The sequence below is a fragment of the Vicugna pacos genome, chromosome 15 (genome assembly GCF_048564905.1).
Source record: "Vicugna pacos chromosome 15, VicPac4, whole genome shotgun sequence".
Taxonomy (NCBI): domain Eukaryota; kingdom Metazoa; phylum Chordata; class Mammalia; order Artiodactyla; family Camelidae; genus Vicugna; species Vicugna pacos.
The window spans coordinates 45,088,112-45,113,322 of record NC_133001.1 but is presented as its reverse complement, the minus strand read 5'-3'; the positions used below and the strand labels follow the sequence as shown (position 1 = coordinate 45,113,322).

General features: G+C 38.2%; 2 protein-coding genes across 8 annotated transcripts in view; one reads left to right on the top strand and one right to left on the bottom strand.

Moving 5' to 3' along the window:
- ATAD2B (ATPase family AAA domain containing 2B) overlaps positions 1–11,231 on the bottom strand; it is a 140,800-nt gene extending 129,569 nt beyond the window's left edge. For 2 of the 3 annotated variants that reach the window (XM_006197149.4, XM_072938123.1), the window contains exon 1: positions 3,851–4,433. In XM_006197149.4, coding sequence (XP_006197211.1) covers positions 3,851–4,066 — 216 coding nt within the window. In that variant the 5' untranslated portion in view covers positions 4,067–4,433. Of the gene's footprint in view, positions 1–3,850; positions 4,434–11,116 lie in introns of those variants that run through there. The other variant, XM_072938124.1, reaches the window with a different exon arrangement.
- UBXN2A (UBX domain protein 2A) overlaps positions 4,592–25,211 on the top strand; it is a 37,636-nt gene continuing 17,016 nt past the window's right edge. The window contains exons 1-2 of one of the 5 annotated variants that reach the window (XM_072938128.1): positions 4,592–4,793; positions 11,937–12,015. Coding sequence is in view for 1 of the 5 variants with exons in the window: in XM_031684808.2 (XP_031540668.2) it covers positions 12,764–12,845 (82 nt within the window). In the remaining 4 variants the exon portion in view is untranslated. Of the gene's footprint in view, positions 4,794–11,526; positions 11,696–11,936; positions 12,016–12,225; positions 12,444–12,495; positions 12,846–25,211 lie in introns of those variants that run through there. The other 4 variants (XM_072938127.1, XM_072938129.1, XM_072938126.1 and 1 more) reach the window with 4 other exon arrangements.

Sequence of the window (25,211 nt, the reverse complement as noted above, 5' to 3'; positions counted from 1 at the left end):
ACAAAATCCTCCTGCAGCAGAGGGGGAGCAGTTATGCCCCCAGGAAGACATAACAGAAATATAAGATATTCTTAGCAAAAGACCAAAAACCCAGAAATCAAGAAATTACTCAGTGATGTACACAAATTAAACTTCATTGTGCATGTCCTCTCTCGCCAACAAAAAAACAATCCAAATACACAATTCAAATGCAGGACTTTCCTGAAGTGGATCCTTGAAGAGACAGATCACTCCCCATTCAGGTGCAGACACTGGTTGGGCTCCTTAGTTCTTTTAACAAGGGTTAATCCTACCACCTGTCCACCTAACTTTCAGGTTATAGATTTATCTACAATTAGGTATTTAGGATTCATGCAATCAAGGACCCATCAAAAGATAGTTAAAAGACAACTTGCCAGGGAAAATGATTTAAGAAATTAATAGGTATTTACTTATACAAGTGTTGTAAATTTCACCCATGACCTAACAAACTGCAAGTCTGTCTACTTGGACTACAGAAATGGCCAATAATTGAATTTTTTTAAGTTGTATTTTCAGATGGACACCAGAGATAATCCTATGAACTCTACAGCTGCTTTGGTTCAAAATTGTGACAGGAGAAATTATTTTACCACGTTACTCAGTATCGCCTATGTGATGCTCCATGTGAATTTGATAAAAGGAAAAACTTGCTCTACTCTGAGGAACTTGAATTTTTCCCTACTCATCTGAGAGTTATCTACATGGCTACATTTCCTTCTCAGACTTCTTTTTCATGTTTATCCCTCAGTTTTGACCACTCTGCTTGTGTTACGCTGGCAAATGCATGAGAGTCGGAAAAGAATAAGTACAGAATGAAAAATGGGGGGGAAAGCGTATTAAAGAAGGATAGAGAGGGGTTTTTTTAATAAAATTAAGATAAAGAAAATTTACCTACAAAGTTACTTAAAATATGCATTTTGATCCTCACAACTAAGATGTGGACTCAAAAAAACACAAAAAGCTAGTGACAAGCTAAACATACCGTCAAACAGGCTTAACAGATAGAAAAAGTTGAAATATTTTTCAAAGACTGCTTTCAGATTCTGTGAATACAGTATTAGTTTGCTGAGAGTGACTCTTAGGTGGAGCAAATAAATGCTAATTACTGATGATCAGATTAATTGACTTAAAAGAGGTCAAGTCTAATCCATGCTAAACAAACAAAAAAGCCAAGTATATACTAATTACATACAACTAACTACAGAGCACAAGTTAACTTGACATTAAAAAAGTTTGAGCACAAGAAAATCATTCCGATAACCTACAGAGTGTATCGTATGTTTATTTCCCCACCCTGCACATACTTGGGGAAAAGGCAAAGCTATAGGACAGCCCATGGTCCTAAGGCTTTTTAAGCAAATGAAGTAGGTCCAGACAATGGATGAAATAGTCTAAAAAGAGAGGGGAGGGAGAGAACAATCAGCATCAAGTGTAAAGTGAAGAACATCACACAAAACAGAAAAAGGGGAACCTCTTCAATTCATATTGTAAAAAGAGGAATACGTTTCTTCCTACAGAAATAAGAGTTTCCTAAAGCAACAGCACAAGCAACCCCATTTTCCACCAAGTGAGTCTTTACAGACGTTAAGCAAATGTCTAAGACACCACAGACATACAGGGTGCCTTTAAAGTACACTAGAAAGGGTGAACAAGGAGAGGTGCTAAATTCTTGTAATGTAAAACCAACTTGAGAGGGAGAGCTTATCCAACTCAAATCAATCCATTTCAGAAATACATAGCAAAGAAATATACAGCCTGCTTCATAAATATACAATCCACAAGCCTAAGTTCAGACTTATAATATACCATCTTCTAAAAAACCAATCACAACATAGGATTAGTTAACTTCTTAAATTTCTTAGAGAAAGAAATTAGATCACTCTATCATCTACTAGAGCCTGAATATAAATCTTAAAACTGAAAAACAAATATTTCAAATCTTTATTAGTCTCTTGTTTATGGTCATTTAAAACACTTTAAGAGGACCTTCGAAACAGAGTTTCATTAGCATCCTTCTAGAAAGAGCTAACAGCTTTCATTCTTTTAGCAATTTAAAAGCTACCACATATTCATTTCTACATTAGATTATTGATTCCTTGCCTTTTAATGTCTCCTAACAGCTGCTTGACAAATTACTTCACCTTATTCCTCAGGGGGTAAGGAAAGCATGATATCCATGAATTCAAAAATGGGACCACAAACTGATCAGTGACAGATGAGCTAATTGCTTCAGATAAAGAGACACTGCTCTGATAGACTTGTTATTCATAGCAATTATACAATTAAATGCTTACACTCTAAATATTTCACTTGTACTTAAGGGTAGAGAACAAATGTTTCTGAAATTACTTTTATTTTAAAATATATGTTAGCTTCAGAAAGTCAATAACCTTGTACATGTTTGGAATAATTTATACAGAAAGCCTAGTTTCCAGTATGAGTATCGTGAATAGCATGCACAGGGTCCTGGATTCAATCCCAGTACCACTATTAATAAACAAACAAACAAACCTAATTACCTCCCCTCATCAAAAAAAAAAAACCTATTTTTCCAGATTTTTAGCAAACTAAAAGCCAAATATATTTTCAAACATACATTATAGTTCAGAAAAATACAGTTAAATATGTCTGTGGTATTTGTCTCAGTTCGTTCGTGTCAGGCCAGTATGAGACAGAAAATGTACACACAAACCATAATCTTGTCGACCACTACAGAAAATAAAATATTACCTCCCTCCCCTAAGAATAACAAAATGGTGTGAATTTAAATGAGTATTTTCAATTGACAATTTCCAGTCAAGCTATTCCCGGTAAATCAACCTCTCTCTAGACAGCAGCAACACTTTTTCGAATTCACAACCAGTCTCATAAAACAACCTTAACAATTCCTTTAAAGTGATCAAAAACACGTGCCAGCTTTACACTGTAATAAAATTTCAAGATCTATCACTTTAAAAAAAACCTCAATCATCACCGTCCTTCTTCAAATGTCACTTTTACAGCAATGTCACAACGATGGTGTTAATTCACCTTTTATAAACTATTTCCATTACAAAAATGGGGACATCCAATAAACCATACAATTCGGAGATGATAGTGCCTACTATCCACAACATTCGACATGTTTCTTTCGAAGTGCCGCTTTTGAAACATGAAGGCTCTACGAGAAAGCTCTACTGGGTCCCTACCAGAACCCTGGTTAGCTGGCTGGCTGACTCTCCAGCTACAGTATCACGTTTGATCGCTCCTGCCTGGAGAGGCGATGGTGTTGATTTTGTTTTTAAAGTTGGTGTCAGAGCAGCTACAAACTTTTTTTCAGCATCCCCGCCTGGCTGCCAACTGGAGCTCTCCGTTCACTTCCTCACTAACTTGAACCACCCCCAAACAGTTTGAGCGTAAGCCGGAGTTAGACACCGGCAGGAGCTGACACACTTACAAGAAGGGTTTGACACCGCAGAAAACTTTCACTTCTCCTCTCCAGCCCTTCCACCCAGGGACTCCCTTCGCTCCTGCTCCCCTAGAATTCCCCTCTCAGGCAGGACAAGGACACTGAAAGCAGGCCGTTCCAATGTCCCCGAAAAGACACCCCCACACACACCCAGAGCCCTCTCCCCTGGACTCAAGTCCCGTTCTTTACACAAAAGAGCCGGGCCAGCAAAGCTGTCGCGGCCCTACCTAGCCGGCTGCCATCCTCCACCGCACCCGCAGCCCCAGTCTCCAGCCGCCCGAGCGGTCTCCACTGGAGGTTTCCTGCCCCAACCCCGCCAGACAAAGCCGGGCGGCCGGGCCGACGCGTGAAGCCTCCGGACTCGGGACGCCGCGCTCTTACCCGGGCCTCGTCCAGAGCGACGCCGGAGCCGCCGCTTCCCCCGGCCTTGGCGGCGGGGCAGCTGGCAGCGCGGGTCTTGGAGGATCGGGTCCGAGAGGAGATGAAATGGCTGCTGCCTCCAGTCGCCCCAGGCTCTACTCCGGCCCCAGGCCCAGGCCCGGGCCCGGGCGACTTAGACCCGAGAAGGCGCAGGGAGCTCTTCCGGGTGTTCACCATGGTCCAGCCAGGGGGACGGGGTCCACACCGCGCCCGCCGCGCCCGGGAGAGCCAAGGAAGGCCGGCCCGCCGGCCGGGCAATCAGGGCCAGTGGAGCCGGGCCGGGAGAGACAAGCCGACCCGGTCTCTGCGGAGCGCAGACGAGGACAGGCAAGAGTAGGGCAGAGGAAGAGAAGTCGGCGTGAGAAGGCAGGTAGCGGGAGACGGAAGCGATGCTCCAGGCCGACAGCTCAGACCCTCCGCCGGCTTCGCCCTCCTCAGCGGGAGCCGAGCGGAGCCGCCATTTCTGCCCCTTTCTCTCCCGTTCTCGCTCTTGAGCTCCGTGCGTCAGGGCTCCAGCGCCGCAGGGCCTACGAGACCGCTTCCGGCCGTGGCCGCTTGAGGGCGCTGCAAGGCCGGCCAGCCCTTCCCATGCCGGCAGCTCCCTCCTCTTCCCCCGCCCCTCCAGTAGGCCCCGCCCAGCGACGAGCCGTCAGCGCTGGGCGGTCAGGGAAGGGACGCTCTGGGCTGTATCAACTCTATGGTTTCCAGATCTAGCCGGCCGCCTCGGGACAGGGGATGGGAAAAATCAGGATGCGCGCCGGGCGAGCTCGCGAGTAGGAGCTGGTTTTGGAGCCTTCACACCCTGCCAGGCTGAGTATCCCAGCACCCCTACCATCACCCCAGGTCGCCTGGATGGAGCAAGGAACGGCCGGTGAAGGCGAGGGTTGGGAGGGGACCAGTGAAGGTGAGGGCGCATGACCTGAGTTGGAATCCCAGGGACACCCAATGCAAGATAGTGAACTTGAGTCGCACTTTTCATGGCTGTAAAAATGTGAATGGTAACTATGATAAAATAGATCTGTGGGGTATCTGACACACGGTAAGCTTAAGAAAGAACAAACGCTAGAACCCTGCGTCTTTAAACAAAGCAAGGCAGTGTTGTTTTCTATACCCTTAGCCGGATCTAAGGAAGAATCATAAAGAATGAATTCTTCCTCCTAAAAGCCCGCTCCGCCCACGCAGGAGTTAAGAATACAAAAAGCTGAACACAAAGATATAAAATGTGTGATTTAACTTTCAAGGAAAAAGATTAAGGAACACACTGAAAAGCTCTGCTGTATGTAGGAACTATGTTCATTTCCAAAAATTCTCAGTACCTTAGCTATAGAGAGTCTACTATTGGCAGAAGTTCTTCCTGTTTGCCTAGCTAAGAGAAATTGAAGACTCGAGAAAAGTCTTGTAAAAATCACCAATCTACATCAAAATTAGAGAATTGTAGCCATCCAAGCTCTTAGTTGTTCAACAAAACTGCGTAATGCCTTGAGAATTGAGAGAGTTTTTCTGTTAGGGAAACAGTAAGGATTCCAGGAAAGACAAATCCTTCTTACACTAATTTGCATACCACACCCTCACCAGGACACTTCAACCACCATTTAATGCTGGCCTCTTTTGGGTGTGGAGACCTCATAATGGAATGAGACCTGGGAGTTTTCCTGTGTCAATTAGCCATGAGATCATTGAACAGAATAAACAATTTCACTTCCTGCAGAAGGCTGGCTTTAAGTAGTATTTGAAATATCCTGAAGAGGTATATGGTATGCAAATTAGCACACACAAAGGACTGTTTTCTATTCAGATATGTAATACAGATCAAAGGTTAGAAAATGCTGATAATAAGCAAAAAATGACAAAGTAAATTTTAAAAGAATGAGATAAAACTGACAAAATGAGTAGAGTTCTTAGAGTAACTTGGACTTCATCAAGTATAACACTTTTGCTTTATGAATTACCCAGTGAAGATGATAAAAACCAGACAACAGACTGAAAGGAATGTTTGTAAGCCATTTATCTCACAAAGGACTCATCTAAAATATAAAAACAACTCTCAAAATGCAAAATTAAAAAACCAAACAATCCAATTAGAAAATGAGGAAAAGATCAGAAGAGATATTTCACAGAAGATATACAGATGGAAAGTGAGCATATAGAAATATTTCAACATCACTAACCAGTAGTGAAATGCAAATTGAGACCATCAGGAGTTATTAAATACTTATTAGAAAAACTAAAACAAAAAATAGTGAAAATACCAAATGCTGATGAAGAGGCAAAGAAATTGGATCATTCATACATTGCTGGTGAGAATGTAAAATGATACAACAAATCTCAATCAGAAAAACAGTTTAACAGTTTCTCAAAAATCTGAATATACACTTACAATACAGCCCAGCAATTACAACCCTGGATATTTATTCCAAAGAAATGAAAATTATATCCACATAAAAAACTGTAGACCATAGTTCATTGCAGCTTCATTTGTAATAGCCAAAATGGAAAAAAAAAAAAAAAGTCACTCATAAGTCAATGGTTAAACAAACTTTGGTACATCCAAAACATAGAATACTAGTCAACAACAAACGAGAATTAACTAGTGATACATGCAAAACTTATATGAATCTCAAAGGCATTACGCATTAGCAGGAGGAAGGAAATAACATATATGACAGCATTAAACAGTAAAATAGAAAACAAATAATAGAGAAATTCAATTAAATCAAAACTTGATTCTCATAAAAAGAAACTAAAAAAGGAAAGATAATCCACTAGTCATATCAATCAAAGGGGACAAAAAGAGAGAAGACCCAAATTACACATTTCAGGAATGAAGTGTAAGCATCACTCAAGACCTTACAGGCTTGAGGTCAGCAAGCTTTTTTCTTGTTATAAATGGCCAGTTTGTAAATATCTCAGGCTTTGCAAGCCACGCATGGTCTATGTCATATATTCTTTCTTTTGGTTTGGTTTTTGCTTTATTTGTTTTTTAACAATCCTTTAAAAATGTAAAAACCATTTTTAGTTCACAAATATACATAAACAGGCGACAGACTAGATTTGGCCTATGGGCTGCTAATTGTCAACCTCTACTATAAATTTTAAAAGGACAATTAATAAATAACGGGAAACAATTTAACTTTATGCCAATAAGTTTCAAAACATAGGTGAAGTAGATAAATTATTCAAAATGATACTAATTACCAAAGCTCACTAGTAGAGAAATAGATAACCTGAATACCCCTATCATTAATTAAAGAAATTAAATTTGTAACTAAATACTATCCTACAAATGTTATATCAGTCCCAGATGACTTCACTGGTGAATTCTATCCAATATGTAAGAAAAAACAATATCAATTTTACACCAATCTTTCAGAATATTGAAGAAGAAATATCTCTCAACTCATTTATAAAGTCAGCATTACTCTTATGTTAAAACTGTTAACATAAAAGGAAACACAAACTAATTTTTACATAGAAAGACAAAAAAAAGTCCTTAACAAAATATTACCAAATCAAACCCATAATATATAGAAAGAATGATAAATCATGACCAAGTGGGGTTTACCCCAGGCACACAAGATTGAAACATTTGAAACTAAAATAATCAATGCAATTCATCTCATCAACATAATAAAGGAGAATAACCATGCTAAAAAAGCATTTAACAAGTTCAATATCCTATGATTCTAGCAATTTCAATAAAATAGGAATAGAAGGTAACTTCTTCAACCAACCAAACAACACCCAAAAAAATTCTATAGCTAACATCGTAATGAATGGTGAAAGGTAATTGATTTCCCCCTAATTTCAGGAACAAGGCAAGGATGTCTGCTCTAATCATTTCTATTCAACATTGTACTGAATGTCCTAGGCAATGCGGTAGTAAAGAAAAATAAATAAAAGATAAATAATTTGGAAAGGAAGAAGGAATTGTCTACTATGTCCTATGAAAATCTTATAGGAAATCTTAAGAAATCTGAAAAAACAAAACAAAAAACCTACTAAGTCTAATATGAGACAAAGTTTAGCAAGGTCACAGGATAGAAGATAAATTTATAAAAAATCAATTTATTTCTATATACTTGCAATAAACAATTGTGCATAGTTCGAAAGAGTACTGATAAATTTAACAGAATATGGCCTCTCTTGCTCCCTCACCTTCCAAGACGGCCCACACTCTGTCTCTGGAGGGTGTATCTACTTTCACTTTAAACTAAACACCCAACCCCGTACCTCTTGGCCTTTCTCTTGCCTTCTGAGATGGCCTGCACTCTGCCTATGGAGTGTACATCTCTTTAAGAATTAAAAAAAAAAATTAACAAAATATATGTTTATATACTGAAAACTAAAAAACATTGCTGAGGAAAAGGAAGATCTAAAGAAGTAGAGAGATTTACCAGATGACTTAATATTATTAGGATGAAAATTATTATCCCCAAATTGATCAATAGATTCAAGCTAATCCCAGTCAAAATCCCACCAGACATTTGGTAGAAATTAAGAAACAATCTAAAATTTATATGGAGATTCAAAGAATCCAGAATCACCTAAACAATCAGGAAAAGAACAAAAGTAAAAAACTTACACTCCCTCACTTCAAGTCTTATTACAAAGGTATAATAATCAAATAGGGTAGATATATAATCATATAGCTCACTAGAAAATATAGAAAGAGACACACATATGATTAGTTGATTTTTGCAAAGAGAAGGCCAAGGTAATAAATAGAGAAAGGATATTCTTTTCAATAAATGATTCTAGGATATACAGAACAATTGTATATCCTTCCTTGTGCAAAATAGTAATAATAATAATAATAATAACCCTTGACCATGACCTCATGCTGTGTACAAAGACTAACTTCAGAGTGATCACAGACTTAAACACAAGGCCAAAACTGTAAATTTTTTAGTATAAAACCTACCATGGGGTAGGCAAAGACTTCTTACAAAGACCACAAAAACAAACTATCAAGGAAAAAGTTGATAGACTGGGCTTTCTCTTTGAAAGACACTTTTAAGTAAAGCAAGAGGGCAAAAGGCAAGCCACAGAGTGGGAGAAACTATTAATAAAAATAAAAACAGAAAATAATGATATAGAAAATAAAGACTTAACTGAAAGGATGAGCAATTGTTAAGAGGAGGCAGATAGCTAAATATGAGCAGAGAAAGGGGGATGCAGATCAAATGACAGGATTTGGGCAGACAGGAGGAGCACAGGCCAAATACATGAAACCATGTAAGTACCAGGGGTCCCTGGGCAGAGAAAGAAAAGCAGGTATCTCTGGGCTGATAAGTGGTCACACATTTTGGGGTGACAAGAAGCCTGGAGGCCTACAAAGAAATGTGGGAAAAGACAGGAATCTCCACTGTCTGAATGTAACCTTTTGCTCATTCTGCCCTCATTACAATAAAATTAGCCTTGCAGATTAAAAGTACCCATGATGCACCGATGCCATGACACTTCCAATTCAGACTAAATAAGGATAAAAATCCCTCCTTCCTTCAGGAAGGTGAAGTTCGGATGAAAATCAGGGAATACAACCCCAAACCCTTCCCTCCCCATTGAATATTCTACCCATTCATTTTTACACTCTATGTAACCAACTTGCCAAAGAAACTCAGGGCAGCCACTCACCTAAGCCGGCCGGCTGTCCCTTTGAAAGAGTGCTATCTATCCCTTAAATCCTCACTTTACTTTCTTAACCTCTGCGTCTTGTCTCTGAATTCTTTCTGGGACAGGACAGGAACCTGAACACTAGTTACATCTACTGGCAACACAATGACAACATTAGTTGGGTTTTTTTGTTTTGTTTTGTTTTATTCTGATGGAGTTAAGGTGAGACACTGTAACTCTATAAAAAGGTCCTCAGAGAAAAATTGTTACTGATTCCATAAACATGAGTTTCAAGAGATTATATTTTTAAGAAACATGACACATTTTTATGAACACTAAATCATGAGACAAAGTCTGAATTGGTGACATTAGAATTTTATACTCTCCAATGTGATAACTATGACATGCGGCTATCTAAATTAAAAAATTAAACTTTAGTCCTTCAGTTATAATACCTATATTTTAATCATTTACTAGCCAAATGTTGCTAGTAGTTAATGTATTGGACAGTGCAGAAATAATTCCATCATCTCAAAAAGTTATATTAGACAGCTCTACGTTAGAAATTCATTTTGAGATAGAGGAAATGCTCAAAGATCATCACTGTGTCCATGACCTGAAATGAATGGTTGGAGGGGCTACCAATTAGAACAGGGGGTGCAGGGTCATCAGCAAATTCCTGAGTGTCATGGATCATCTGTCTTTGTCAAGTCAGGAGGCATTTACTGAACCCAGTTAGGTACCTGTGTAATAGCTACTGTGTAAGGTGCTCTGGAGAATAGCTATCAAATATATTACCTTAGTCTGCACCCTTAAGGAGCTTACAGTCCTTTGTGAGTGTTTAGACTTGTAATTAAAAAAAAAAAAATAGCTCAAGTGGTAGAGCGCATGCATGGCATACACAAGGACCTGGGTCAATCCCCAGTACCTCCACTAAAATTAAATTAATTAATTAACCCACGCACCCCCCCCCACCAAAGAGGAAAGAATTAGAGAAAGAGCAAAATAAACCCAAAAGCTAGTAAAAGGAAATAAAGAGTAGAGTGGAGATAAATGGAGTATACAAAAACAATGGAGCATAGTAAAATGGACAAAACTTCGGCAGGATGGACCAAGGGAAAAAGAGAGAAAATACATATCATTAAAATTGTAAGTTGAAAGAGGGGACATTATTACCAGCCTTACAGAAATAAAAGTCACCCCAAAATACTAGGAACAATTGTATGACAACAAATTAGATAATCTAGATGAAATGGACAAATTTCTAGAAACACAGAACCAAAACTGACTCAAGGAAAAATAGAAAATCTGTAACAAGAGACTCAATCAGTAATCAAAAACCTTCCAACAAAGCCCAGGACCAGGTGACTTCACTGGTTGTACCAAACACTTAAAGATGAATTAACACCAGTCCATCTCAAAATATTCTGAAAAACACAACAGGAGGAACCACTTTCTAACTCATTCTATGAAGGAGGAAGAAAAGGCAGAGGCCCTGCCTCACTTAAGTGATAGGAAAGTCTCTTTGCTCTATAAGTAACTTCTTCAAAGTAACTTCTCTGGGGGCTTCAACAGACAAGATTTCTGGAGACTTGGTTTGAAAATGGAACTCACCACAGGATCCCAGAATTGCTCAACTGAAGAGTTCAAAGCACTCACAGGGTGCCTTTGCAGGGGTGGGGATGGCAGGGGACTGTAGGTGAGGCCCAATATCAATTTGAATCCCAGCACTGATAACTGCCAAGTAAAAACAAATACCGATTTAGGCAAATGGAGACTATACTTGAAAGGATTATTCCAAGAGGGGCGGGGGGGGGGGGGGGACTATTGAAATAAGACTGGAGACCAATTATTCCAATAAGAGGAAAAGGAACCACTGCAGTGGAGGTGGGTGGTGGTGAGGGGACAACTACTGTTACAAGGGAACGTTAAGACAGTGAATTCTGCAACTGTCTCCAAGTTCAGGCAGAAAACGGCCTTTCTTTCATAGGGAGGAGCAAGCAGAAGACCAGAAGGAACTGGGTGTGGGGCACAGTGGGATGCATAGGTGGAGGTGGCAGTGCTCACAAAGCAGACTACAGAATCTTTTCCCAGGTGGTCAGCCTACTTTCAGAAGTTGATGAAGGAAGGCTTGTATGCTGAATAAAGCTGAGGGTGGGTCAAAGTTTAGGAGCCTGGAGGAAGGAGAAACAGGTAAATTTGGTCAAATCAAGGTTAGCTGGTTATTTTGTCCTGATAAGTGAGTACTGTCAGTTCAGCTAATCACTTATGAGGCAAAAAGTATGAGAACTTGGGGAGTCTGACCTTGTCAGAGGTAACCAAGGGCTCATCGTGAGTCTCATCAAAACCACATGGGGAAGGGTAGCTTGTCACCCCTTTCAGTAACACGACAGGGTGCGGGGGTTTCTTTAACCGTCACTTTCCACAACCACAGGTCTCAGGTAAAGTTCAACACGGTCCGAATGCAGGGAAATCTCTCCACGGATTCAATAAGAAGCTGAGGAGGCAAAGAAGTAAGTTGATGCTGGGTTCTCAGGTGAGCCCACCCCTGGCTCCCTGCATTTTCCGCGCAGGGTTGAGAGACAGCCTGCAGCTGCACCCGCTCCAGGGAGGCGGCGGCCGCCATTAGCTCGGGTAGGGCCCAGGCCTGAGGCGGCCGGCGCCGCCAGCCCCGCCCCCGCGCGCGCCGGCGCGTCCCCGCGCGCGCTCTCGGGTCTGCGCAAAGCCGGCCTCGGCGCGCGCTCGGCGCCAGGCAGCGGTGACAGAGGGAGGCGGGCCGGGTCCCAGTGGCTCGGCCGCCGAGCCTGAGACTGTGGTGCGGCAGTGCTTCTCGTCTGAGGGGCTCCAGCCCGGCGGCGGCGCCCGCGGCCCCCGAGCGATTTGAGGACGAGGCCGCGAGGCGACGGCGCGGCGCGGCCCCCTCCAGCGGCCGCGCCCGGCGGTGAGTTTCCCGGCGCCGCGCGGCGTTCGGCGCGGTGAGGGGCCGGGCCGGCCGTGGGCGGGCGCTTCCCGGGCGGGGCGGTGGGAGTCGTTGGGTCCCGCCGAGCCGCCGCGCCCTGTGTTGTCTCGGTTTCGGAGCCCGTGTCCGCGACCCCGAAAGGGCGCGGTCGGGTGGCGGCCGGGGGACTGCCGCCAGCCCAGGTGCGGCGCGGCTCGGCCTGCGGGCTGCACAGCGTTCCTGAGCTGGGACGCCGGGGAAGCGCAGCGACTGGTTTTCTCTCGCTGCGGGCGCTCAGAAACTTCGAGTTCTCTGTTCTCAAAATGCCGCATTTCCAAAGGCGAACCCTGCAAAAGCACAGTACAGAAATGCAGAGCACGTCTGTTTGGGGTGGCCATTTCTTAGGTAACGGCTCCTGCAACTGATTTGTATTTTGTAGGCTTGATGCTCGCTGTTTTCATGTTTCATTTCTTTTTTCTGTGTGTGCGTTTCTCTTGCTGTTTGCAGAGTATTACTTGTCAGTCAGCAATAACAACGTTAGTATGGCATCCAGCGTTGGTTCCTTAGTACTTAATTTGGGATCATTGAAAATAAAAGACGGGAAAAAATAGGAAATTGACAATCTATATATGTCAACGTGGAATTGTATGACAGGTTGTATAAGCGACGTGAAAACCAGGTTCCGTATTTCGTAGTCGTGGCCCAATGTGTTTTTGGACTGTTTATAAGGTTTTTAATAATACTTCAGTTTTAATGGGAAAAACTTTAAAAGTTGATGTTGTGTCTTCTGTCTAAATATACTGAAAGTCACGTTGATTAAAAGCAGTTAAATCCAATGAATATTGAGGACTAATGTGTAACACTAAAGTTAGAGCGAGGCACTGGTGGAATCCAAAAATGAGTAAGAATTGTGCGCAGGATGGAGGGGAGTGATTAAGCACACAATTGATGCAAGGCAGAATACAGTATTAACAAAAACTACTACTGTTGACTCTGCCCCTGCACGTGGTAATTATACACATTACTTAATATTCAATGTTAATTACTTAGTTTATCATTCTTATGTTTTTAGTACTTATTGTATAAAGTGCTGACAGTATGTTGGTGATCATTACAGGTTTTGCCTTTAAGGACTTTGCATTGTCATTGGAGGAAACATTAAACAATCACACAAGTAAACGCCAGTTAACCTAGAGAGAAGCTAAAAAGGAAGAATATAGGGTGATGTGAGAGCATGTAACCAGGGTACATATCCCAGCTGGAGAAATCAGTTAAGATTTTCCTAGGAGAGTAATCTTGGAGCTGAGTTATTATGGGTAATTAGAAATTATGTGAAGGTGACTCCCAAAGGTGGAGGGCAAAGGAAATCTGTTCCACAGAGGCTTGGGAAGATTTGGGGAACTGAAGTTCAAAACAGTTGGATTGAATGTAGAAAGCAAAAGGGAGCTGTGGTTAGAGCCAGAGAGATGATGTGGGGCCTTTTAAGCAGTGTTAAGGATTTGGGGCCTTTTTTTTTTTTTTTTAACTTTTATAGGGAAATTTTCAAACCACCCAAATGCAGTGAACCCTGCTGTAATGTTATCCAAAGGATTAGTATTTGAAGAGCAATGGAAAACTGGTGGACTGACTGATCTGCTCTAATCCTTTGTCCTGTGGTTCTGTGTTGGTCACAGCAACCCAGGAACTTTGCTGAACAACTGTAAAATAATACAGTTATTTTCAGAATGAAAAGCAATGGGAGGTCATTGAAGGGTTTTAAGCAAGAAAGTCCCACAATCAAATTTGTATCTTAAAGTTCACCCTGACTCCTGTGTAGAAACTGAATTGGATGGGGACAAGAGTGGGTATGGGGAAACCATCTAAGAATTGATAGTGGGGCTGCATTTGTGGCTGTGAAAGCAGGGCAAATTCTAAAAGTACCTAACTGATCTCTTCTTGCTGGGTTAGTAATTCTATATTCACGTCTTTTGGAGGAACTGTGGAAGATTTTCTGAAGGAGATTGTATTTTAAATGGATTTTTTCAAGATAAATAACATTTTAGAATGGAGCCTCGGAATGAGAATGTCTTAGTGTCAAAGGGAGGCTAACTGAGTAACCTTGAGAAGTTTCACCACCTTTCTCCTAGGATTTTCTCATTTAAAAAATTACCTTTCTCACTGTCACTTTGGTACTTGGGAGCATACAACTCCCTCATAAACAGTTTTTCTCTAGAAGACAACAAAATTGTGTTTTTTGATTACTGTGATTAGAGCTAAGCTGAAACTTCCCAAAAGATTTCATTTTTTTATTATGTACTTAATAAACTAGAATTCACAAAATATGCAAGTAAACTGCGTTTTAAAGTGTTTGATTCTAATGCTACCATAGTTTGCTCATGGAGGTCTAATCCTGTTCCATAGAAGATGTAACTGAAAGGTGATCCATTGGTTTCTCTTCCCTTGTGTCGGATGGCTTTGTCCTTAGGCAGAAACTAAAGCTTCTATGTAAATATAACATGTCTAGTGGTATAAAACTTGATATAAATCCATAATCTGTTTAAAAATAAGTAGTCTATAGTAAATGTTTATAAAAATAATATTTTGATGTCTTGAATGTGTGTAAGCACATTAGACTGTCCTTTATGATTGGATTACTGCATTCTGTTGATTTTTATTTTGTAGGTGGTTTTATTCCTTTGTAACTATGTAAGTTTAAAAAGCTAAAGATCTAATCTGTTCTTAGAAACAATAATTAGTACATATATGTAAACTTTAAAAAGTGCAGTGTACTGTCTATGTATGTATTTACGTGCAATATAATGTGTATGTGCAGTTGAACTGTAATGATTCTACCTAAGAAAATTGAAAGGGAGAAAAAATTAAGTAAAATTTGTAATATGCAAGTTTTTTTCGAATTCTGATGTGTACATTAGAAAGAATACATTTCTTAGTAGTCTAAATCTATTTTGCCTGGGTTTTCCTTTTAGTGGATATGTTCCCGACTGATTTTATTACTGCAGTTGTTGGGTTAAGTGGGATAGTATTTGGGAAGGTGTTTAGTAAACTGATACACAACACAAATGTAAGGTGGTAATGGTATTAATTGGAAGTAAACTGAAGCAAAATGAAGGAAATTCTGTTCGTTTGTCCATTCTGATGCCCAGCTTCATGCTGGTAACTTAGATATTTGTCAGATGGTTTCTTTTTTTTCTCTACATACAGTTCAGTACATCGGTTCATTCGTTTCACACGATTATGATGATTGTAGAAGCTCACTCAGTTGATATAGAGGAATTTTACATGGTTCATTTACATATTACTAATTTATGATAGAAAATACCTATAATAATAGTGACTCTATGTCCATTATAGAATCAGGTTTTTTAAAAAATAATATAATAGAGCAATTTATTTTTGAAATACTTAATCTTACAGATTACTTATAAGATTTTTGTTTTGCTTTTATTGAAGTATAGTCAGTTCATAATGTTGCATCAATTTCTTGTGTACAGCATGTTTCAGTCACCATTTACATACATATATTCCTTTTCATTTCTTTTTCATTATAGGTTACAAGATATTGAATATAGTTCCCTGTGTTATATAGTAGAAACTTGTTTATAATCAGTTTTTACTTCATAATTCTATGCCATGTTTGCAATTAGTAATTCAGTATGTTTTTTTCCTTGTTAGTCTATAAACTCCTTGATAGTAGATACTGGATCTGTCCTATTGACCCTTCTGTTCCTTCTGTCATTAGTTCTGAAGCAGTGCCTTGCACACAGTGGTAGGAGGTTTATTAAGTATACAGATTTTTTTTTAAGTTTAATTAATGAAATTAAAAGTAAAATTTCTTAGCCATATCAAAATTAAAAGTTTTAAGACAGTCTGAAGGTGTTTCTTACCATAAATCCTTGTACCAGAGTTTGTGACCAGGGGCTGGGAAAAGAGAAAGGAGCAAAATATTAGTTTATTCTCAGTATTTCTTTCAGTTCTCAAAACAGCCTTAGGAGGAGGATTATCTCCAAGTTAGAAGTTAGGCAGCTGTGACTTAGAGAAGTTAACATGTAAATCACCCAGCTCAGATATTATGTAGGCAGTATGGCATTACAGGTCACTTTGAATCCAAGGTCTGTTCTGTATTCTCCTGTTGTCATGAAACAAATAAAAACAATTTATAGTAGTTTATAACTCTGAAGTAATGAAATATATTAGCGATTTGCTAGAGAATAGTCACCTATTAAGGGAAACATAGTGAAGTACTTTAAAGATGGCTGCTCCTTGCTTTGCACTTGCTCAGCACCCTGGAAGGAACAGGAAATGTTTAAGTCATGAAAATTGTGCTCAAGGATCTTGGATCCAGTAGAGAGAACTAAAAGAAACAATAGTAAATAATATCAGACAGTATGATTTAAATGCCAAAAATCTAAATGCTTTAGGAGAGGAATATTAATAGGAATTTAATACTTCACCTTTACAGTAGATCTTGAGCTGGGACTTAAAGGATCACTAAGGTTCAGATGCCTAGAAGGATGGAGACAATGTGGACAAAGAAGTGAAATGAACATGTTATGTTTATGAGACAGTTAAGATCATATCTAAACTAAGGGATTATTTTAGAGTAGTTGAAAATACTGTTGGAAAGCTGTCAAGTGAAAAGCAAACAGCACTACCAGAATGTAATGTCCAGAAGGGCTGGGATTTTTGTCTGTTTTGTTCAGTACGTATCCCAAGCACCTAGAATAGTATATATAGTATATATAGATAAATAGTATATATAGTATATAGTGTGTGCTGAATAAATATACATTTTAATATATTAAGCAACTTTATTTAGGTATAATTAATGTGCACTAAGATGCACATGTTTAAGACATACCATGTACTAAGTATTTTTAAATGAAACAATATTTAAGTGTATAATGCTTTCCTTTAGTATAAAAGAAGGAAACAAGTCAAAATAGAAACTTTTGAAATCTGAATGGTTGAGGTGGCTGTTTATATATTTTTTTTATTCTTTTGTATATGTTTGAAAGGAATGCAGTTTTTTAAGTGAAGCAACTAGTTTTGGAAATAAGATTTGAAGGACAAGGTCTTAGGAGAAAAACCATGAAATTCTGGCTTTCTAAATATGTTTTGAGTTTGTTTTCTGTTTTTTAAAATTGTTCATCAGAGTAATATATTCACATAGTTTAAAAGGCAAATACGTAGTGTTAGAAGACTTAAAACTCAAAATGCTCCCACTTCCTTTCCCTAAAGACAACTACTTTGAACTCATAGCTATTTCTTCTGTAATTTATAGCCATATTTCTAAACAGTGTGTATATTTTGAGTTACTGATCTTGAACATTACATTTTATATTGCTATCAGGATAGATAACTGTTTTAGCTCTCTTATGCTTACCCGCTTTTCCTTCTCACATCCTTTTAATGGTTTTAGGTCAGTTTTTCCAACGCCATAAATAAAAGTGTACACTATTTTTTTCCTTTTAGACCTCAGATTCATCCTTGGCCCAGAGATGGTATAATTATGTTTGTCTATTTAAAGTAATAAACAGTTGCAAACTCAAAAGAACATTGACAATGCTGTATTTTACATTTAAGTCATTTTTAATGGCTGTGTTTTTAAAGTATATAGTTTATTTAGTCACATAACCCATTTAAGATGATATACACTTTAGAGATTATAAAAAATATCTTCCCGCTTATATGATTTCTTACTTTGTAAATCTAATGCCTAATCCAGTGCCTTACATTTAATAAATATTGACTAAGATTCTTCGGATGAAATAATGGCCTGTTTTCATTTTTAAGTCTAGGGAATGATTTTGAAGAGTGATACATTAAGAGTTAGAAATACAAAATGCCTTCTTGAGACAATAGAGCCATCCAGTTTGCATTGATGGTTGGATGCCATCCCCTTGGATACTGTGGCTTTAGTGACTCTTCCCTTACCCTCTAGCTAAAAGGTAGAGCATGAAGCTCTTGTTGGGGGTGCCATTGCAGGTGCCCTTTATGTTGGGTACTCACTCCTCTGCCTCATTGCATTTCTTCCTTTTGCCTTCCTTTCAGTTTCCCCTTGCCTCTCAGAATTGCTCACAATTTTGTTATGAAAAGGCTAAGAAAAACATTCACTATCAGTTTATATTCAGTTCATAATGAAAACAATAGAGGCATTTAAAACAGTTTTCAATGGTATTTTCCAGAGCTGACTCCACTATCCTGCTTTCATTCCTAGCAAAACAGAGGCTAAATGGGAATCAGTGCTCCAGCCAAATTGACTGTGGTTATGAGCCCGGTTCCATTAGCAGTGGGAAACTGGAGTGGAAGTGAGGATCTAAGATCATTCTGACTGATGTTGTCTGGTGAAAGGCTGCTGCTGAATCCTCAGTTACCCCTATTAAATTCACCTCCAGATACCTTGGAGACCTTAATGGGAGCAGTATGCTACTGCTCATAGTACCCATTTTCTGGCTCTCACTACTTTGGAATGGGTCTGGTGGATCTTCAGTGGCTATTACTAAGCAGGGCTACCTTCTATTTAAATATACCTAAAACTTACATTTTTATTTATTTATTCATTTTTATTTTGGGAGGTAATTAGATAAAACTTACATTTTTAAATAGAGGTATTTGCTTTTTATATACAAATTTAAGAAACATTCAATATTTTCTATATTTGATATTTTCTGTATTTGCTATAGGTCTATCTGAGAGTTGAAATATTTTTAATGCTTTGTGGAAATGTCTAGCTTGATTATGTCTTCTTTTCAGTAAAGTGTTTTGCTTTAGTTTCAAATCTATAGAGTAGACTCTGGGACCTTCATTATCATAAACAACCTATTGTGACCCAACAGTAATATTTTCTTAACTATTTGTCTTTTAAGCACATATAAGAAATAATTATAATCTGGTTTTGGGTCACTTTTAAAAGTCTAGTCATGAATTATAACTACATACATTTACTAAAACATTGCACTCTGAATTTTTTAAAACTTACTTAATTTTAAAACGTTAAAAAGTCTGGATTTTTTTTTCCTTTATCTCCATAATCAGTTTGTTTATGTTTTCCTTAAATAACCAGACATTCCAGGTTATATAGAACAGACCTGATTTTTCCTAACTTCAGTTTTGACAGCTGGTAACTTTAATGTTGTTTTTTTTTTTTTCCCCGGGGGAAGGTAATTAGGCTTATTTATTGTTTAGAAGAGGTACTGAGGTTTGAACCCAGGACCTCATACATGCTAAGCATGCGCTTTACAATTTGAGCTATCGTCTCCCCCCTAGACAGCTGATAACTTTAATTGTACAATAGACAGTTTATAACTATTGTCTGTGTTTGACTTCACGTACCACATCTATGCACTGCTAGAATTTCTCTCTGTGCCCACATTGCCTTCAAGCCATGAGTCGAACGTCTTATGGAGCTCTTTTGGTTGTCTCTTTTACAAATTTCTTTGTCCTAAACAGGATAAATCTAATTCTCATGTTTGTCTCTTTAAGTATGAGTTCATAGTACTTTTCATCACTTCACATTTGTAATTTAGGGAGTAAGAAGCACATTTTTCACTGAGGATACAAATCTTTGGAAGTACTGCCATTCTTGGATTACTGAGCAGTTTACTGCTAGAACAAAAGTACTGGCTTATTAAGACGGTAATGAAATGACATTGTAGGACTCTACATGTGTATGTTTTTAGGATCGCTTTTTTATCTCAATTTTTATTATGAAAAATTTCAAACATGAAAATATAGAGAATAATAAACTCTCATGTATACTATTACCCAGGTTCAGTAATTATCAAGTCAAAGCCATTTTGTTTTTTATTTATAGTCCTTCCACTCCCCACTACACTTGATTATTTTTAAGCAAATTCTAGTTATGGAAATTCATCTAGATATTTCAGTATGTAGCTAAAATAAGTACTTTAAAAAGATTATAACTACAATCCCATTGTCGCATCTTTAAAATTAACAATTACTCAACATATCATTAAATATCTAGTCAATGTTCACATGTTCCTGATTCTTTCATAGCTTTTTTCCCAATTAGTTTTTTTAAATGATAATCTAAATATGGCCCATATATTTTAATTAGTTGATATATCTCTTGAATATTTTAAAAGATTATATCTACTTATTTTTTCTCCCTGGTAATATATATGTTGAAGAATATGGAACATTTCTCTTGAAGAATTTCCACGTTCTGGGTTTTGTTGATTGCATCCCTGTGATGTCATCTGTTCATGTTCCTCTGTGCCCTATATTTCCTGTAATCTAATGGTTAGATCTAGAGGCTTGAATGGAGTTAGATTCACATTTTTGGAAAGAATTCTTCACACTTGGTTTGGGCTTTCATGCTGAGGCATGTATTTATGTCTGGTTTCTTTTCGTGATGCTAGCAGCCATTGGTATCATTGCCTAGATCAGTTTGCATTAGGGATTGCAAATTGGGAATACTCTAATTCTGTAATCCTTTGTTTAACTGAATTCATTTGCAAAGGAAACTTCTTTTATTAATTCTTACTCTGGGTTCATATAGGAAAGGCAGGATGAATACTTGATTCTATCTCTTATTTGCTAGTTTTCACTGGGAAGATGACCAGTGAATTGAGTTTGTTTTAATGAGTATCAGTATGAGCTTGTATTTGATGTGTTTCAATTCACATAGTTGTTTTTCCTTTTTTGAGACTTCAAATTGACTCTTGAATCGTTTTCACACTAATCCAAAATGTCAATACAAGGCGTAAGTACACATTTCCTGCCCCAGACCTGGAGTCATCCATTTCTCTAAGAAACTTTGATTCCTTTTGGTGGGAAATGGTATTTGGAGACAACAAATTGAGGTACTAGGTGTTGTTACTACTTTTTTGGCCTTTCATTGGACAGAGCTACTATGTATTTTCTCAACAGCATAAGTTCATACTGATGTTTCCAATTGAAAATTTAGGATTGGAGCGGAGGTATAGTTCAGTGGTGGAGCGCGTGCATAGCATGCACAAGGTACTGGGTTCAATCCCCAGTACCTCCATTAATAAAATAAATAAAACCTAATTACTTCCTCCCTCAAAAAATTAAAAAAATAAAATAAAATTTAGGATTACAGAATTTTAACTTGGTTTCTTTAATTTTTATGTTTCTAACTCTAACTCTTACTCTGAAGAAAATCTTGGTTTGGGGGGACAGATCATAGTTACTTCTTTATCTCAAGGTTTTTCGGCTTCAGCACTATTGACATTTTGGGCAATACCTTCTTGTGGGGGCTGTCCTTTGCTTCCCTGACCTCATCTACTAGATACTAGCAGCATCCTCCACCCCAGTTGTGACAACCAGAATTTCCTCCAAGCTGTTCCCAAATGTCTTCTGAGGGTCACAGTTGCCTCCTGGTTGAGACCCGCTGCTTCATCTTTATACCATAGCTTCATTAAAATAATACTAATACTAATATATTAAAACAATACTAATATATTATTGCTGATAGTATGATTACTAGAAACTGTTTTTCCTCATTGGGTTCATCCCACTAGAATATACAGTAAAATTACTATGTTTAAAATTACTTTAAATAATTTGTCTCCAAGTGGTTTTCCTACCAACTTGATTGTCAGTTTTATTAATTTGTTTCATCTTAACTTTGTTTTTAAGGATTGCTTTTTTAAAAACTTAGCATGTTTTATGTATTATAAGTATTTACATGGGTCCAAAGTTGATCTAAAAAACAAGGTATATTCAGAGAAATCCAGCTTCTACCCTTCCCCTCTTCACCCTGTCCATTCTCTCCCAGCTTATAGGTAACCTTATTAATTTTATTTTTTAAGGTTTACTTTTTCATTTTTTTTCTAATATGAACAAACGTATATTCTTGTCTACCTCTTTCTTAGATAAACACTAGTATATTATACATAATTTTCTTCATTTTGCTCTTTTCACTTAACAGTATATCCTATTGATTGCAACCATTAAAAATTCTTTTTTACTGCTGCATTCCACTGTGTGGATTTACCAGTTTGTTCAACAAATCCCTGTTAATGGACAGTTGGGGTTTTTGTAGGATTTGCTGTAACAGTCAATGCTGTAAATAATCCTGCAGTGAATAATCTTGTGCATTCACCTTTTTATATTTTTGCCAAAATACCATTGGGATAGATTGTCTAGATACTGGGATTTCTGGATATATGCATCAAAATAAAAAACAGAACTGGACAGTAAAGTAGTAAAACCAGATTCTGCTCAAGAACTATGCGATAAGGATAAAGAGACTTCAGTGTGAAACTGGACTCAGTCCTGAATATATCATGAACAAGTAGAGATTTACAGCCAAAAACAAGGTAAGGGTCAATGGATGGAAAATTACTAAGAAACTTTGAAGGCAAGGAGGCATTCTTGCTAAACTGACCTACAGGGTTCTTGCTGAAGGCAGGCCAGTGTGATCAAGTGTCATCTGTAAGGATGGTGGGCAATGAGGAATTTGGTTAGATATCAAGGGTGAGGGATTCTGGCTAAACTTACTTAACAGGATTCTTGCTAAAATTGGGCTCTACAAAGGCAGAAATGGAAGCCCAAGTTCAGACCTCCTTGAGAAGATTCCTCAGAGGAACCTGACTGCAGTTTGGTGGAGAGAGTTTTTGTCATATGCATATATAACTTTCCTAAGTATTGCCAAATTCCCTTTCTAGGAGATGTACCATTTTGCATTCCCACCAAGAATGTGTAAGGCTGTTTCCCCATACTCTCAGCAACAAAATGTTTTGCAAGACTTGTGAATTTTTGCCAATCTGATTGGTGAGAAATGGGGATCATAGTATAGTTTCAATTGCACTTCTCTCATTATAAGTGAGACTGACATCTTTTCACATATTTTAAGGCCATTTGCTTTTCTCTTTCTGAGAAGTCTGCTCATATTTGTTGCTTATTGATTGCTGGCCTTTTTCTTTGTATCAGTTCTTTATATACTAATGTTTTACTTGTAATGCCAGTTCACTTTTTGGGGGTTTGTCATTTATCTTTTTACTTTGTGGAAGTTTGAATTTTTTTTCCCCTTATATAATTAAATGTATCTGTCTTTTCCCTTATTGGTTCTGGATTTGAGTTATAGGAAGGTTGTCCTCTCTTCCAGTTATGGAGACATTTACCATGTTTTCTTTTAATAATTAGCGAGTTTGCCTTTGTGTAAGTTTTTTTATTGCGATAAAATACATGTATATGTGTATATATATAAAACATGAAATTTGCCATTTTAACCAATTTTTACTGTACAATTCAGTGGTGTTTATTATATTCACAGTGTTGTGCAGCCATAACCACTATCCATTTCCAAGACTTTTTCATTTTCCCAAACAGAAACCCTATGCACATTAGGCAATAATTTTCACTTAATGTTTTCAAGGTTCATTCATGTTGTAGTATGTATCAAAATTTCATTCCCTTTTATGGCTAAATATTCTGTTTATGTAGATACCACATTTGTCTACACATTCATTTATTGATAGACATCTTCATTGTTTCCATCTCTTGGCTATTGTAAATAATGTCTCAGCCACCCAAATTCTTTTTCACAACAGCTGTGCCATTTTACATTCCCACCAGCATTATACCAGGGTTCTAATTTCCCCACATCCCTGTCAACACTTGTTTTTTTTTTATTAAATAATTCAAATGTGTGTAAAGTGGTATGTCATTGTAAATAGTGATGTTGAGCATCTTTTTTCATGTGCTTATTGGCTCTTCATATATTTTCTTTGGAGAAATGTCTGTTCCAACTCTTTTGCCCATTTTTGGGTTGGTTTGTTTTGCCTGCTATTTTTAAGTTGTATTTTTTTTTTTTGATTCAACATTGCTTGATTGCTGTAAACCTTTGACTGCTTTCCAGGGTTCAAACTAAGTTGGACAGTTTCTGCTTGTTTTTTAATGTTTCTGTGGGGACAGGAGCTTGGAGCTGCCTATTCTGCCATTTTTCTGACATCACTCTCAAGTTCAATTTTTAAATTTTAAATCTTGGATGTATTTGAAATTTATCTTGGTAATGGTGACTCCATAAGACTGTTGAATTTATTTAAAAGTCCATCTTTTCCTGATTTTTTAAAAAATCTTATAGTGTGGACTCCTCATGGGTTTTTGGTCATTTATTCAGTGAGTTATAATCCATTAGTATCATTATTTACTTTGATGTCCCATTTCCCAGGTCCATGTTTATCCAGTGAGTGCTCCTTTACGTGGCTTCAGTGTCTTTTTTTTTTCTTTTTTCTTGGCTTTAAAATATTTTATTGAAATCCTTTTGATAAAGTATATACTAAAGACAAACTAAAGGCTGTCTAATTGATATTTAAGTGCCCCCAAATTTCTAGGCAGTTTCCCCTCCTCCAGTAAGTTGACAGCTTCTCACACAGGTTAATGCAGGAAAGATGTGAAGTTTTTAAGGTCTCTTCAACACCAGATATGGGACATCCTTTGCATCAGCAAAATCCATAGTACCCAGGTAGAAGGCATGTGGCTCTTCACTTCATGTCACAGCCTGCTGTTGAAGTGGCAGGAAGCATTACGTAGGCATCCCAGCCATCCCAACATAACTTCCCCAAGAGAATTCCAAACCTTAAGTCCTTCAGTCACCAGGCTAGCCCTGAGTCTATGCGAAGGGGCACTGCCCCTGTCTGGGCTTCCAAAGCTCATGCTTTATTCAAGGATAACACACTGGTGGACATGGATATCTTAAACTCCTTTGTGGTGCTGTGGACCCACCTTCTAGAATCAGGGCCCTGCACGCTGGCAGCTATGCAAAGATGGCGCAGGGCACTG